At 38.7% G+C, this 17,503-nt stretch overlaps 1 protein-coding gene across 5 annotated transcripts in view; it reads right to left on the bottom strand.

Annotated features, from left to right (window-relative positions):
- Positions 1–17,503, bottom strand: part of magi3a (membrane associated guanylate kinase, WW and PDZ domain containing 3a) — a 109,840-nt gene that overhangs the window by 15,737 nt on the left and 76,600 nt on the right. For 3 of the 5 annotated variants that reach the window (XM_039749308.1, XM_039749303.1, XM_039749306.1), the window contains exons 13-15: positions 13,753–13,847; positions 13,410–13,602; positions 12,349–12,534 (exon numbers count right to left, since the gene is read on the bottom strand). In XM_039749308.1, the coding sequence (XP_039605242.1) occupies positions 12,349–12,534; positions 13,410–13,602; positions 13,753–13,847 (474 nt within the window). The remainder of the gene's footprint in view (positions 1–12,348; positions 12,535–13,409; positions 13,603–13,752; positions 13,848–17,503) is intronic. The other 2 variants (XM_039749305.1, XM_039749307.1) reach the window with 1 other exon arrangement.

The raw sequence follows: 17,503 nt of genomic DNA, 5'->3' as shown, positions 1-17,503 counted from the left end.
CTCATTTACTATTATGAACATTATTATGCTGTAATTTGGGACTTAACCATGCAGCAGTCTCACTAAAATTGAAAAAATTGAATATCTACAGCTGTAAAGTATCCCGAAAGATATCTTCACTAATATAAGTAAACACATTTTGCCAAATCTAACACAACACATTTACTAACCTCTTGAACAACTGGATTAGGTCCCTAGGATCATTTTCTAAGGCTACTACTACACAGGTTTACTTCCCTTAGCCTGTTGGATAAAGGGCATTTCCTACTCTAAAGCTGAAATTGGTTGCCCTTCTTAGCCACAGCTCCTAGAAATGCTATCTTTTATCTACCATAGTGACCTGAACAGAATGCAACAATCTCAATGCAGTCACAGTTCAGTATTGCAGGTTCTTGGTGCAAAATTTCTCGATTTATATTAAATGGTTTTTACTATACAACATATACATTTGTTTTCCTTTTTAACTTTTTCTATGCATTACCTGCACATGGAAAATGTTGTGTCAGCGCAAACTTCAAAATCATTTTCATAGCTTCCTATAGGGCAGTATTCAAAATTATGAGTTATGTAATCATTGTGTACATGGTACGCTTTCCAACTGTCTACACTAAACTTTATTTTTCAAATATTTGGCCAGGTCTGAAGATTGACTAAGCCTTTTGAACCAATTTGCTACCTTGTTACTATTCGCTATCCCTCAAATTTCTGTGACATTTGATAATTCCACAAGTTTACTCACTAATTCAGAATTAGCGTCAGTAATATACAGTAAACTTGAGAGGTTAGTAGTCTGAGAATAGAATCCTGAGTTACTCACCTCACGTGGAGCATTTTCCCTTTTATCTGTAGCCTATTGACAAACTTGAAATCTAGTTTTGTAAACTCCAGTGCCAATAAAGCTTTTCGCTTCAGTATTAGTCTTCAGTGTGAGACTGTATCTCTCCATTATAAAAAAAAAAATCCTGTGGGAGGGAATGACTAGGAGACGATACGTGATCTTCACGTTAAGATCACGGAAGACAAATAAAAGACCCGCAAGACGAAAGATCGCAGGGATACAGAACATGAGATTCTTGCAAGACACGCCCTACTTACAAGCAATATCACAGCACCGCCAGAAAAAAAAAAAAATCAGTAGTGTAAAGGCACACAGCACACACAGATACAGGGGTTTCAGTGCATATAAAGTGCATAAAGGACAATACGTTATAAATGAAACATCGACGATTAAAAGATCGCATTAGCGCAAACAAAAGGAAATTAATCATCAGGACCAGGTGTAATTGAAAAAACAGCAGGATAAAGTGAGGCGAGAAATAAAAGGCAAAGACCAGAAAACAAAGTCTTTTCGAATTCACATCAGTCAATGCACAAAACGTAGATTTACACAATAATGGAACATACGCTATGAGCATCTGTGGTCCCGCAACAGATAAAACAATGACACGTTTAATTTCAAAGAAAACACAATTCAGTCAGGTGTATATTTATGATCACAGAGAAGCAAACACAACGCGAGCAGCAGAGACACGAAGTGGCAAAAAGGAGAGTGGCTGTACAGGCTTTAAAATGATCGAAGGGCAGGACAGCAGCTGCCCTCCCCCAGACATCCTACAAGAAAGATATTTAACCACACCCGGGGCAGGAAATAAAGGACAATTATTGTTTTTACAATGTCACGTGAGACAAGGCAGTGAGCCGTCATTTAAAACAAGTCCACAGACATCAAACCTAGCAGTTGTTGGATTGAATCTGGCAGACACGCATCATGTGCTCCCAGCTCTTAAAATGACATGCAACAAGCAGAACAGGCAGCTTGCAAGCAGCAAAAAGACAGCAGATGATTCAACAGCATGTCCTTAGCATGTGTTCAGGCGCCGCCCATCTTCACAACACGAGCAGCATTATACATCTGGCGAGAAAGATATGGAATCAAGCACGGGGCCAGAAATAAAGGAAAAGTATTGTTTTTACAAAAGTTTTTAAAAGTAAAAGTGAAAATAATGCATATGTAACAATTCCCATGAAAATAATAATCTCTTTAAATTGTATATCTGGTAAACCAAACACAGGGGTGGGTGAGCGAACTTCATGTGCTTTGTTTTAGTCTATCACTCTAGATTAATGTTCAAAGCTAACAAAGCTAAATAGAAAACAAACTCAGAATAACATGAAAGATATCTGGAAATGACTAGGCATAATTACCAGACTCAAGCAATTCAGGGCTCAGGTGCTAGAAGGAGATGTGGACAAAGCTAATGCCCTGAACTAAGCTTCTAATAGTTTTCCCCTCCACTGACAACTTCTTCCAATGACCAGTCCCACCCACTTCATCCTTACTACATCAAGTATAATGGGCATGGCGAGTCCACCTCTGGCCATCAGAATGAACTCTCTATAGCTGAAGATCACGTAAAGAAGAAGCTGAGGAAGCTATACACAGGAAAAGCTAAGGGATCAGATGAGGTCAGTCCTCTTGTTCTTAAGGCCTGTACTGACCTTGTTCCTGTTCCAAAAAAGGTGCCTCTTTACCATATGACTAGAGATCAGTGGCACATCACATCACAATGACCTTTGAGAGACTGGTCCTAGAATATGCAAGCTGTTTTATAGTAGGCCACTTGATCCCACTGCAGTCGGCCTATCGGGCAAAGATGGGAATGGAGCATGCTATTAACTAACTGCTCCACATGGCTTATTCTCATCTGGACAAAGATGGTAGCACTGTGAGGATCGTTTGTTTTGATGTCTCCAGTGCCTTCAATAGCATCCAGCCAACTCTGTTAAGGGGTAAGCTTAGAGATATGCAGTTAGAGGAGTCTATGGAGTCCTGGATAATGGACTATCTATCAAGCAGACCACAGTTTGTGAGATTCAAGAACTATGTTTCTGATACGGATGTGAGCAACACAAGAAACAGTGCTGCTTCTTTTTCTCTTCATCATATATACCTCAGACTATAAATATAATACCAGGTCAAATCATTTATAGAAATTCTTATATGACTTATGGCATTTATTGATAAGGGCATCGGATGAGACAGAGAATATAAGTGGAAGTTATTTTTTCTTCTTTGTCATTCTGATGTGTGTTCAGACAATAGTTTGTATTTTATATCTATCTATCTCTCTATACAGCCTCTGTAAAAAGTCACATTTTATAATAAAGTTCAAACTAACCTAACATGTGAAACAGCTTGCTTTAGTAAAATCTGCCTTCTCATAGACCAATGCTAGATGTTATTTGGCATTTAATAAATGTGCTGGGTGTTTATTAAGCTAAATAATCTCCAGTGTTTACTACAAGAAGGTAGAAAGAATTAAAGTATATTTTTATCATTTACACAGAAAATGTTTTGGATGGTGCAATGAGATGCAGAAAAAAAATAGTACCTATGATTCCATTAACTTCTAGGAACAGCCTGTTGTGCACCCAAAATCCTGGAAATTCCCATTTTAACAAGAACATTTATGAAATTACCAGTTTCATTTTCTGTAGGTATTTGATTTCAATTTTTTTCAACACATTCCTTGACCAAGCAATTTATTGTTAAATTCCTGGGATAATCTGCATATGTGAAAGGGACTAGAGAAACCTCCTTTAGACACTGTGGAAATTTAAGTTCTTTGCTCACCTCTTATAACATAAAATTTCCTTTACCTGTCTGAATAATTAATCTTTTTGGAAATCAAAGATATCCCTGATGTTGAACAATTCAAAATGTGAATATAGATGATAAGATAGGTGATGCAGAAACAAAAATACTGTATATTGGTTAAAGTTTGAAAGACTTTTACACAGTAGTCTGCCTCTGGCAAGTAGCCAAAAACAACAGAATACTCTGGAGATGAAAATTCAAATATGAAACCTCCCAAACATATTCTGCATTGTTGCTGATGTGCTAGTTTTTCTTCAAGTCTTTCCAAAGCTACTTAATCTGAAAACCAATTGTAAATGAAGATATAATAGTGAATTAGGGATTCACTACACTGCACACAAGCAACTGATAAGGTGATTTACATATTTAAAGAAAGAAGAAGAAGAATAAAAAACATGCACAGCCTTAGCTTACATTGTTTTGGTCACTGTAGTTTGTTCTACAGCATCTCACTTTTGTTCAAAAGGGCAAAACAGCATTAGAACTCATGTCTACTATTTTAACAGATCGCCAGATAGGGGGTAATTAATTATACATCAACATGTGGCTAACACTACTTTCAGTTAATATGTTTTTATTTTTTGAAACAAATTAACCAATTACTCAAGAACCTGCAGCATACAATGTTACATCTGTTGTAAATTCTATCACTCCAAACTACAATACCCTTCTTCATATTTTATCTCATAATAATCTGATTTCCAAAAAAAATTTTGCCAGCCTAATTTTGTAAAAGCTTACACGCACCAGTTTCAAGATTTACGTTAAAAAATGTTAGCATTTAGTGTCTCCTTTTTACTGCTTCATATTGCCAAGGGACCGTCAGTTCAATTATGGTCACTGATCGCATACACTTGAAAACCCTTTATTTTGTAAATTGCCATAATTAATAAAGAATATCACATCAAGGCAAGCTTCCTCTCTAGTGGGTGGTCTGATTAAAAAAAAAAGTTTAATTAAGGAAGGTGCTCCGTTAACAAGAGGAATTAAATTCTGATTAAAAAATTAATTTGAAGAAAAACCAAGAGGCGTAAAGTCTCTTAGGACTGAAGCGAAGAATGACGGATCTAAATGTAAAAGTGGCACAAGGAGTAATAAAAGCCTTTGCTCTGCAGGATAAATTGGCAGGTACTGCATTACACAGAACATTAAAGAAAGCTGCTTTTGCTTCAACTTCCACTTATTTGTGAAAAAGGAAATTACTAAAAAGAACAAAACAGCAGAAGCTCTAACTTAAAAACAACTGCCCTAAACCATACACATTTACATTTAACTACATGCAAGTACAAAAATGGTTACTTCAGCTGTATGGCATTAAGTTGAATATTTCTATAGTATATAGTATTAGTTTTCAATACAGTTAAACAATGTATTTTTTTCTATACCTAGCTGTCTACTGTTAAATGTCAAACAGAAACTCTGCCCCTGCAATGCAGAGATCAGTTGATGCTCTGGAAAAAATGAAACCTTCCTAAACAATAAAAATGATAACAAATGCTGAAGTAAATTGAAAACTATAATTAAACTGTACAGCAACAACCAGATACTCATGTCTTATTAAAGCCAAAATACTACAGTGTGTGCTTCAAGAGTGGGTAATCAGTTCCATACATTATATCCAGTCGGCAGGTTTGGAAAAAATGTGTTTTCTTTCTTAATACATTATAATCTCTATATATAATTCACTAAGGCAAGACAACCATGGAAAGCACGCCAGAAGGGGCGTGGATTCACTGAGCCACCGACAAGTAAAACACCGATGGCGCCTGCAGGAAGGAGCCACGCCCACCAACTCCAAGACCATTGGATACAACGATAACTCGCAGAGCCACGCCCACCAACTCGGACGCGATGACACAGAAGAAATGGCGTCATTTATATTCGTCTGTCATAGAGGCCACATGCACCTGCGCGTTGACTGTTCATAGAGGCATGTTTCTCGCAGAGGTAAATCGCCATATGCAGCATGTGAAACGGTTTGCGAGGGGTATCCCATGGGATCTTTAAAACAAATCCTTTACAACTGAGGTTAAAACACAATGAAGTAAGCAGTCTTAAAAAACCGAGTTTTCAGTTACGACACACGACCGCGTGCACCATAGCAAACTGTTTTACACGCTACATAGAGCAATTCGCATCCGCGACAAACATGCGTCTTCTTAGATGCTCCTGCAGAAATACGGAAGATGTTTCCCTGCCCACTAACACTCCTTTTTCACCGGGCCGCTTCTACCCTCGCTCTCTAGGCATTCACACTGCCTACCCATGTGCCCGGACGCAAAAACTCACCGACCACCCAGTTAGCCCCTTTCGTCTGTGCTAGGAGTCCACATGCACGGCTAAGCCACGTTGACTTTTCATTATTCTTTTCGGTTTCGACACCCGACCGCGTCCACCATGAAAAACCATGCGAAAGGAACAACGAAGCCCTGCCCAGAAACTCTACCCCTCCTCCCATGTGCTCAGGAACGCACCTCAGACCACTGCCCGCCAAATCAAACAGCTCATCAAACACATACTCACTCACTTTGGTCTGTGCTGCGGTCCAAACCCAGCTGTGAGCCATGATGACTATTCTTTTGCCCTCCATGGCTACCGCTTCAAATGTATTTCATGGAAACAACACTTCTTTCAATGTTATAGAAATTTCTGCTTCAGGTAACTGTTTGTTTCTCTCAGTCGGGTTTTTTTGGAGAAATGTCATTGACGAAACTGTTGCTCTCAAACTTTGTAACATGGCTGTTAGCTTTGTTTGCCAACATTGGGATAACTTCGGTGACGTGGTGTCCGTTGTTCTTAGTCACAGAGGCATTGTTATACAGTCTGCTCAACAATACGCTGATTACATGAATACGTCCGGAGTCTATGGTGGCGAGGCAGAAATTGTGGCAATGTCCCAAATCCTTCCAGCTACTATCAGCATTTACTTCCAAGAACGTCCTCATGCCTCTCCTCGAGTTTACAATCCGGCCCAGCGTCTTTTCATATCCCTGTTCGTTAGCGGTCCTTTGGATCATGGGCATTACGAAGTTCTCATGCCTCCCAAATACCCACGTGATAACCTTCTGGTGACATCTTTTGACTCTGCTGGTATGTGCACACAGCGTGCACACCCACTTGCTTGCCACACTAATGTGACGTCACCTGCCCACTCTCCTCTTCCTGAAAAACATTTAAAGACACCCTCCCCTGAACACACGCATTCCACACAGGACTTTCAATGCACCGTTTGTTCCAAAAGCTTCAGAGTGCACAGATATCTGAACACACATTTGAAAAAACACAACACTAACCGAATGATGCAATGTGAACATTGCCAACAATGCTTCGAGACAACTCGCACTCTCAAAAAACACTTACGAACTCATTCCACTCTCACCTTCAATTGCACATTTTATAACGAGGACTTCACAGGTGAGATGGATCTCCACAACCATATGCAGATCCATTCAACGCAAAGATTTGTATGCAAAATTTGCGACAAGCACTTTCACGCGCGCAGATACCTTACTAACCATCTCAAAACACATTCTCTGATGAATTCTTTTCGGTGTCAACACTGCTCCAAAACCTTCACACGCCAGAAATATCTCAAAGCACATTTACACACCCACTCCACTGAACGAACGCATTCCAAAAAGATCTCTGAATGCACGATTTGTTCAAAAACATTCCGAGTGCAGAGATTTCTCAACATGCATTTAAAGACACACACCACAGAACGAATTATGCAATGTGAACATTGCCAGCAATGCTTTGACACAACTCATTCCAATTTCCTTCAGTGTCAACACAGCACTAAATCGTTCATGCACAAACATCGCATTCACTTTTCTGCGGCTTTTCAAGAAGATAACGCCTTTCACGTCCAAGAACATAACATTGGCCTACCTACCTACCGCACTATGTGCTTCTTGCAATGCTCTTCATTGGCCAGCAGAGGTCAACAAATCCGGACATTACACTAAGTGTTGTCATGCCGGCAAGGTGTCTTTGCCACCGCTATCCAAGCCCCCTCTTTTATTGGAAGACCTCTTGACTGGCAAGAACCCGCTGTCCCGAAATTACTGTGATCATATCAGGGAATACAACTCTGTTTTAGCTTTCGCGTCAATGGGTGCACACATCGCTCAACCATCTGGACAAGGACCGTATGCCTTCAGAATCCATGGTCAAATTTATCACCAGGTCTCTCCTTTATATAACAATCCTGACATGTCACCACAATACGGTCAGCTATATATCTTCGATTCTGCTGAGGCTACCAGTCAACGTTTGCCAAAGGAATGTAATAGCGCTTGCAGTGACATTTTGTTGCTTCAACTAGACAACATGATATGCCAGGTTAATCCCTTCGCAAAGTCTTACATGCAAATGCATGACATTATCACTCACGGTTACTCCGTTACTGCTGTACGAATGGTGTTCATGGAAAATCCAGGTCTGGATATGAGAAGGTATAACGCCCCATCCTGTCAAACTGATGTTGCTGCTTTGTAGGTGAAGATGGGGAACCTCCTGCACAACGCGACATTTGCATATATCCAAGGGGAGATGCTTGCAAGTGTATCTCTGTTCTCAATATGAACTGTGATGGTTTTTCCACTGCTATTCCCTTTCGGAGATCCAGGCTGGCATATACAATTAACCCATGTTGAGTAAAAGCGAACCGCGAAAAGAACGCGAGTCACACAGCTCCAATTTTAAGCTTTCAGGCTTGCCATGAGATCTTCATTTAGTGTCTTGCATTCCAGTGGCAAACTCTTCCAGCAATACATCGTCAACGCATCTGTCAGAACAGAAGGCACGCGTCTACATTTCCTTCGTTCACATCAACAAGATTGGTCCGCCAGTTTTCAGTCACGGACGATTGTGTGTTGGTTCATTCCGTGCATTGTTATAATGTTGCATTTCTTGCTGATTTATTACATTACCGATTTTTCAAATGTTAATTTTCTCCCTGTGCTTAAAAATCATTAAAAAACCGGCCTGATTATGCGGCGTATGGTACGCCGCGGGTTGGCTAGTTATAATTATTATATGTTACTATTGTTATATGGATCACTTACTGTTCCTTTGAATGTGCAAATCATGCACTGATATAGTCAGTGAGGACAATGCTAAAATATGTAATAGTAGAGTAAAAGCTAAAGAATTAATGTCATCTGGCAAAATGATTGGCTGAGTAAAGGAGTCTTGTATATCCCACTGATCAACAGCATTTTATTATGATTAGCAATTACAAAAGACAATCTCCTTCTCACTCACTAATCCAACCTCGGCTTCTGAGCGCTACTTATCATCAAGTTGGGAAACAGTTTGAAACTTTCCGAAGTACTGCAAGTCTTAAAACAAAACACAAAAGATATATACACATATTCCAGAAAATAAACACATTCAAACAAAGAAGACTAAGTACTGAAATCTGGCTTTCTTAAACCATTACTCTAGCCTAAACCAATGAAAGAGAGTCCATCCATCAACCCACATATGTCTGGCCAAGACAACGGCTTTAAGCTTAAGTAAGCTTACCTATACAGACGTGTGTGTATAAAAGGCTGTGCCGGCTAGAAACAGCTTGGACACAACACAGAATACCTGTAGGTAAGCGGTAAACTAAAGTTTCAACCAACATAACTGTTATTAATCAACATGGGACACGTGCACACACAGCAGCAAGCACTGCCATGCATTTAAATAAAAATAAATGAATAATAAAAAAAAATGCCGTTCAGTTGGTAATTCCGACCTTTAGGGGCTAGAAGGACCTTGGCGTCATGTCGTGTACACCTTTTGTTTCTGTGAAAAAAATGGCTCCTAAAAAGAAAATAAGTGGTCAAAGCAATCTCTCAAAAGCTAATGCTATCTCGACAAGAAAATAAAAATCTTAGACCTTTTGAAAAGTGGCATGACACTTGCTGAAGTTATTATTACCTAAACAATACAGTGCACCAACCATTTACGTAGCATTTTCTTTGTATCTCAAGATGATTTAAAGTATATGAGAATATGTGCAATAGGCTGTATGTAAATACTATGCCATTTTACATTTAGGACTTCATCATCTGTGGATTTCGGTATCTGCAGAGGGTCCTGGAACCAATCATCCATGGCCAACTGTATTATTTACCTAAGAACGGAGGTGTGACTCGTTGGCAACAAGGGAAATGAAAGAAAAAGTTTATGGTAGGAGTATTGATAAAACATTTAGGCCATGGGGGTTATACAATCATATGACAGTTTTGCCTTCCAGAAAATTTACAGCTGTATAAAATGACGCAAAATAAGATGACATGTATTTCTAAGACAGGTAACAGGTGATCAACAGGAATTTCTTAAATTTCTACGAAGACACATACTGAAGGTCTAATTATTGTAAGAGCTTGCAACTTTTAGACATTTCACCATCATTAGTCAATACTTATAACTGAATGCAGTATTCACACTCTGTTCTGTGGAACATGGAATACACTGATCAACATGTCCCTGCCAAGCTAGACAGTCATCTTTGCTCATGCCACCTCTGAAATGTCAGCTGCTTGCTTAAATATAGCCAAGTTTCCATCCAGTTTTTTGCAACATTTTGTTATCGACAAACAGAATATACGTAAAAAAAATTTGCGAAATTTGCTGTCTCCAGCCTGTTTCCATCCAACTGGCTTTTTATCGATAAAATGGTGTGCGTGATGACGTCATCCCCCCAAAAACGAACTGTCGCATAAGTTTTGTTGTATCGCGAAAAAAAATCTGCCCGTGAGCCGTTTCCATACATAATTTTGTGTATGTCGCAAATTATCTACCTTTTGTTTTCCACGTTACACCCCCTCCACTAAACAAAGAAACAAAGAAATGGAGAGATTATTTAGACAGTTTTTTGAAATTTATCAGCTTACTGTTATTTCAGTTTCACAAATAATTGGAATTGTACATAATATCCGAAGACGACAGCAGAATGAAGCAGTTGCTTGTCCGATAGCCCTAGAGCTCGAAGAAAGTACCCCAGTGCGACGAAACCCACGGGTATGGGAGAGACGACAAAATAATACCTTCTGGGAGGAGGAGGTGGAGACACACTTTACAGAAAATCTCTGGCTGCAACATTTTAGAATGACACAGACAACTTTTGAGATGTTGTGTGGATTCATCAGTCCTGATGTTGCGCCAATCACAGGTTGCCATCGACCACCAATTCCAACCCAAAAGCGGATTGCCATCGCCCTTTACAAGCTGGCAACCTGCGCCGAGTATAGAGTAGTTGGAGAAACTTTCGGGGTTGGTAAAACTACCGTCCATCGATGTGTATATGCTGTGTGCACTGCTACTAAAGAAAAATTAATGCGGCGTTATATCAGACTTCCGACTGTAGCGGAGGCCAATGAAATTGCATACCGCAATTCCTTGGTGTATCTTGTGCCACGGATTTACGGTGCGCTGGATGGCACGCATGTGCCTATTCTTCCCCCGACAGAAGGCTACCGCGATTACATTAATCGCAAAGGGTGGCCATCTATTGTTCTCCAGGCCCTTGTTGATGACAGGTGTATGATACGAGACATTTGCGTTGGCACTCCTGGAAGTGCCCATGATGCAGCTGTGTTTGCAGCATCGGATCTGTACAGGTGAGCCTACCTTTCAACATCCCTTCTCTGTGCGATAACAACTGAATCAGTACTGTAACCTGCTTCCCTTAAGGTTTTTAATTAAAACTGAAATTTGAATTAATACAAAATAACGACGTTTAATAAAAAAAAATTAAAGTTAATATTAATGAGAGAATTTCTCATATATGCTAAAACATCTGCCATTTAATAATAAAAATGTTTAGATAATGAAACACACGGTTTATTCAATATTTTGACTGGCACAGTAAATTACCTTTGCGGTTTTTGTATTATTTAGACATCCTGAGAGACACCCCCAGGCTACAGTTGATGTGGAGGGAGTTCAGGTACCCCTTTTAGTAGCAGGAGACCCAGCCTATCCGCTACTGCATTGGCCCATCACGAGAAATAACGAGTCTCTTCATCAGACCATACGAACCGCTCCGCTATTCTCGTTTTGATTGCACGTGATGAAAATGTATCATGTGACACATTTATTTGCGTTAAAGCCCTTTTTTCCGACAAAAAATGTTTCCAATGTAGTTTTTGCGACATCTGAAGTATCGATATGGAATTTATGCGCTAAAGTTAAACGGAAAAATATTATGTCGACATGTACAACATTTTATCGATAATTAGCATTTCCATCAGCTAAAATTTGAAGCGCTAAATATTTTTTCGCAAAAAATCCTTGGATGGAAACCTGGCTAATGTATGTCATCTCTTTTACACTTCATATGTAATATAAACCAGTAACCTGAAAGATTCTGACATATTGCAGTTAGGCTTATGAAACTGCCATTTACTTAAATTACATATTTTTTTTTAATCTTTCAAAACTAACTGATTTCTCTTTATGCAACAGCATACAGGATAACTATTTTGATTAAAATAAAGTAATTGGTAGTATCTACGTATGCACCTCACAAACAAAAACATTTGTACATACTTATAATTGTCTCTAGAAGGAAAACATCTGGTCAATGAAAATATTGCTATCTTTTCTCTTCTGAAACAATGATTGAGAAGAATCAACTGCTACCCCATCTTTTACCAGACACATAAAGAAGCTGAGTTGATGCTACTTACCTCCTGGTGGTGGCTTGTTTTTAGAGGTAAGGATGACAAACCCAAAGCCTTCATTATCTTTCCGCTGGAGTAATACATCATAAGGGTCTACATGGAGCCTGGTAGGAATCTCACTAGAGATTACAGGTGGAGAGTCATTCAGCAATAAATCTGAAGCAGGGTTTCCATTTTCTTCAGAAGCCTCTGCTTAAATCAGGAGACAAAGAGTAAAAAAAAAAATGCCTTCATTGTAGAACTGCTTCTGTGTTCAGAAATCCAGGGAATGACAGAAGAATGTAATATGGAGTAGTGGCTAACGCACATGGTTTGAATTACAAAGCTGCCAGTTAAATTACTACTTCTGATTCACTATGCAGTTCTGAGGAAGTTACATAACCTGCCTGTACTCCAGTTGTGGGAAAAAATGTACAGGAACAATTGCGATTAATATTGATTTAAGTTACCTTAGATAACTGCACCATTTAATTAATTATTAATTAAAAAATGATGATGTTGATGATGATAACATGTTTCCCTCATATGGATACATTCACACAAAGTCAGTTTCCCCTGCAATCTTGTCCACAGAACTAGCCTTTGGGCTAGTGGAAGATAAGAAAACTGAGGATTCATAGTAAAAGCATAAAGAGAAGGACCTTAAGAAACACTGATTTATTTTGGTGCTGTTAAAGCACTGAGAAGCACACAAAGTGCATTAATATGGTAAGACTGCTGCGGCAAGCAGATTCAACCAGAGAGATTACTTTATAGTAATTACTTGTAATGAAAAAGTCAGTCCAACACAAACAAAATTACAAGGCAAAGAGAGGAAAGCTTTAACATCTAGTACAGGTTTCCAGATGAGTGAACAATCAAAGAAGATATGTTAAGAATGCAGACATGAGCCTCTATTATGACAGAAGCAAGACAGAAAAGTAATGGTCTACTTCATAATAATTTATTGTGCCAACAGCCACTGGCACAGCACTACTTAGTCACTGTCTATCAACAACCTCTCCTGAATCGGTCTTTATAAATGTGAGATATAATGCTGGCGCTTTAACAGAACAGTTACTCATTACCTGTATACAGCACCTGTCTACGGACTGTGAGAAGGACATGTCCATTTCGGGCTGCTGTAGTCATCAATTCCAGGACCTGTTTGTGCGTCTTTCCTTTAATAGGCACACCATCGATGCACACAAGCTCATCACCAGCGCGAAGACGGCCATCTTTCTCAGCAGCACCAAGGGGTACAATTGCACCAATATACACCTGACAATAGAGGGACAGTGATCATAAATTTTATTTGTATACGATGGGAAATGACATCCGTCAGAAGAAAATCATTTCTAAGCTTCAGGCCTGTTCTTAGCTGGCTATTTATCAAGGTGCAATATACAAAATTAGTTAACAGCAACTTACCGGCTGATCTGGCCCCTCCCCTCCAAGAACCCGGAATCCAAAGCCAGAATCCTGTTTCCTCTTTATAAATACATCAAGTTCCTTAGTGTTAGGTGCTACAAAAAATACAAAAAGAGCTCAAATGAAATTATAGCTTTTTACAGTTATTCTTTTGATCAGTACATGATGGATCTTAACTAAAATTTCATAATGTTAACGCCATCAGCAAGGCTTGGGCAATCTAACAAATTCAAAATCTACTAACTTCAAACTCCCACCATTTCAAATTTTACTTATATTTGCAAAGGTTTTCCCCACTGTACGCTTTCATGCGTTTTCCCCTCATTTTAATGCTCATTCTGCCTGGTTCAGCCTTTGTTGTTCATTTAAAATAAAAGCAGTGTTTCAGGCATGAGACAACAATAAAGGCTTATGCTGAACCCCTGGTAGGCAGGGAGATCAAGGACAAATGAGGTTGGGCTAGTGTGAAGGAAAAATTTTTTTTATGTGTTTATGTATTTACATGAGTCGTGTTTTAAAAATAGTTCCCAAAAGCTTTGGACAACCTATTATCATCATCATCAGAAAATGATTAGACATACAGGAATTAAAGGCAATATATGTCAAAGGAAGGGGGTTGATTAATAAGGTGGGGTTTGGAGGGTGTTTTTCATAAAGTATTTTTTATTATTTGGATGTTCTTTTTTTACTCTTGTATATGCTGGGTTGATGTCCAAGCGCCTCCTCCAGACAGTGGGCGCCCCAATGCCTTTGGAACCCGCCATAACCAAAAGTGCTTGTGGGCCTTGGAGGAGTGGGCACACCCAGAGTGCTTCCGGTTGCACAGCTGGCACTTCCGCCACACTGGGGAGTGCCGGTGGAAGACTGCAAGGAGGCACCTGGAGCACATCCGGGGGACTATAAAAGGGGCCGCCTCCCTCCATGGCAGAGTGACTTAAGAACATTACTTTAAAAGAAACCCATGACAGGTGGTATCTAAAAAGGATGTAGTGTTGATCACTTGGTCATATTTCATGTTTGGCTACACAAAACAGTTTCAACAACTAAACATAATATAGGCAACTTACTTCATCATTTAAAACACAACAATGTTGTGGAATAAGAAGAAATGCTTTGTAAAAAATGAAAAAGCCTTGTGAAAGCGAGTACTCACAGGATATGTCTCTAACACAAGTATTCAATAATGCTACTCAATACTGAAAAGATTCACAAAGAAGAAACAAGACTACTCATACCATTACATACTAAATAACAATGGACATGTTCCCTATAGCTACTGTGAAACACTGTAGTTTCAAAAAACTCATTTAAAACCTTGACAAGGGATGTATCATACCTTCAAAGAAAAAAAAGATTCTCATACGGCAGTGTCTGACATTTACAATAAACACAGTGAAAGCTGCCAAGATAAAAATCTGCCTGGCAGTTTTCAGTGGATTTTCAGTTCAGGTGGAAATGTTACTGCCTTGGGTCTTGACTGAAACCAGAAAAGATTGTGCTTGTTCTTTGCTAACAACTCAAAGTAAAAGGCCTGCAAAGGCTACATGGACACTGAAGGAACAACACAAGAAGGATTTTATTTACTTATCTATGCATGTAATTTTTAAAGGTTCACAAGGGATGTGAATCATTATTTTCTATATTCGAATGGTACTGTGAAAGTTTAAAACTTATCTTTTTTCATGAATTGTATATTTCAAATTCTAACATAACTTGTATTAAAAATGTATTAGAAGCAAAACATTTAGATTTGTTTTTCTTTTGGCTAATATTAAACGATCTATATTTTTCATATATGTGCAGTTTGAAATACGCTAGCAATTTTCATTAAATGCTAATTCAAACATATTCTACGTTCAGTATTTTTCAAGCCAGTTATTTTTTCATAATAATGGAATGTACTAATTTATCACATAAAATTGATTTTCAAAGCAAAGTATTTTTTATTAAATTAAAAATTATTGTGCCTGTTTGTGCAGTTTAAAATGGGGCTAAGAGGGACTGGTGCAATTGGTGGTTGAAGGGTAAAAACCTTAGAATGTTCTTAGATATTCATTAGCATTTTGAGATTGCATGCAGGCTGTAAAAGATTAATGCCATGGTATTTTTGGAAAACATACATATATTATTGAGAAATTCTGCCATTTTAAAATAAGTTTAGCTGTGTTCTTCACCTCACTGGTCTCCTTCCATCGCAACCTTTCACTCCTGGGGTATGGTTTGAGGCTCCATTGTCTTAGTGCTACAACTGCTGTTTCAGCCGAGAGTAAGCACTTAAGGTATGGTCGACTCATAGTCAGATGACTTTGCTCCCAAACATGGTTTCTTAAAAAGCATATATTTATACAGTACATGTGTATACATTTTTAAGGCTTGTGTTTTACATAGTAAAATTAACATAATAAAAAATCAACTACATACAAATTGCTGTTTGGCAAAATATATCTAGATTTCCTGGATAGCAGTTGACTGTGATTTTGATGCCGACTTCTGTAGCAGTTCAGTTTGTAGACTTGTCCGCTAAGTTGCAGTATACCCGATATAGTACCGTACCAGCAGCAAAGCAAGACCCCATAATGTAGTATATAGTACAGTACGAATGGGTGCCGATCCTCAGGTCTAAGTGCTGTCTCATTGAACAGCTGAACAAGATCAATACCAAGTTAAACAAATTCGCAGCTAGCCTTATTTTGGCTATGTGTTTTCTGCTTTGTTTATTCAGCTGGCTGTCTGACTGTCAATTAACAGCAGCACACCGGCCACAATGTCTCACCCTCTCTCAATTAACGAAATGCTGCTTCAAATTCCTCTACATTTAATGGGGCAGATCACAAGGAAAAGAAAAAAGTATGTCTTTATACAAACTCCTTAAAAATAATTTCAGTTGTTAAAACAACAACAGACGAGGTAATGTATTCTAAGTATTATTCACTCTGAGCATTTGAAAATTCTAAAAAAACAATACCAATGCCAAAACCCTTAATCTCTTGAAAAATCAATTGCCGAAATAAAAGATTAGAGAAGAATCTGTAAAGAACAAAAGTAGAAAAATGGTTCTCAAGCATGTAATGTAATATGTGGACTGTTATTCAAGATCCCACCACACTGGACTACATACGTGATAACTGCATGAAAATAGCAAACCTCACCATAAAGGTTTCAGATCTTGAAAAACAGCTTCAGAGACTCATCAATCACACAAGTACAAACCAAAAGTTTTGGATGCTTCTGTCCAAATTAAAGGAGAGCATCAAGCAGTTACAAGCCACAAAAATCAAACGTGGATTCAACTTGTCAAAAGAGGAATAAGGCACTACAGCATCTCATCAGAAAATAAGATTGAACTAATTATCAGGAATAACTTGCTTCAAAGGTCTGAGAAAATTCTGCCTTCAAACCAAGTTAAAAAGAGAATTAGAGGCAGAAAAGGGAAGAACTTATTGTTGGGGATTCGGTCCTCCGAAATACCACAAACTCGATATGCTGTAGAGATTGAGAGTCAACCACAGCATGCTGCTTACTGGGAGCAAGAGTTTCCCACAGAGCCCAAAGAGTGACCATTTACTGGTGAGGGAAGGTGAAGGTCCCTTGGTTATAGTTCATATTAGAACAAATGATATTGGAAACACCCAGAAGCTCACTGCAACAACAATTAGCCTTAATCTTGGTCCACTGCTAGTCCACAGGTCTACGGCACATTGCAACAACACTAAACCTGAAAGTTATTCTCGTTACTATAAATACGAAGCAA

This window comes from Polypterus senegalus, chromosome 3, assembly GCF_016835505.1.
Source record: "Polypterus senegalus isolate Bchr_013 chromosome 3, ASM1683550v1, whole genome shotgun sequence".
NCBI lineage: Eukaryota > Metazoa > Chordata > Cladistia > Polypteriformes > Polypteridae > Polypterus > Polypterus senegalus.
This window is presented reverse-complemented; position numbering and strand designations above follow the sequence as displayed.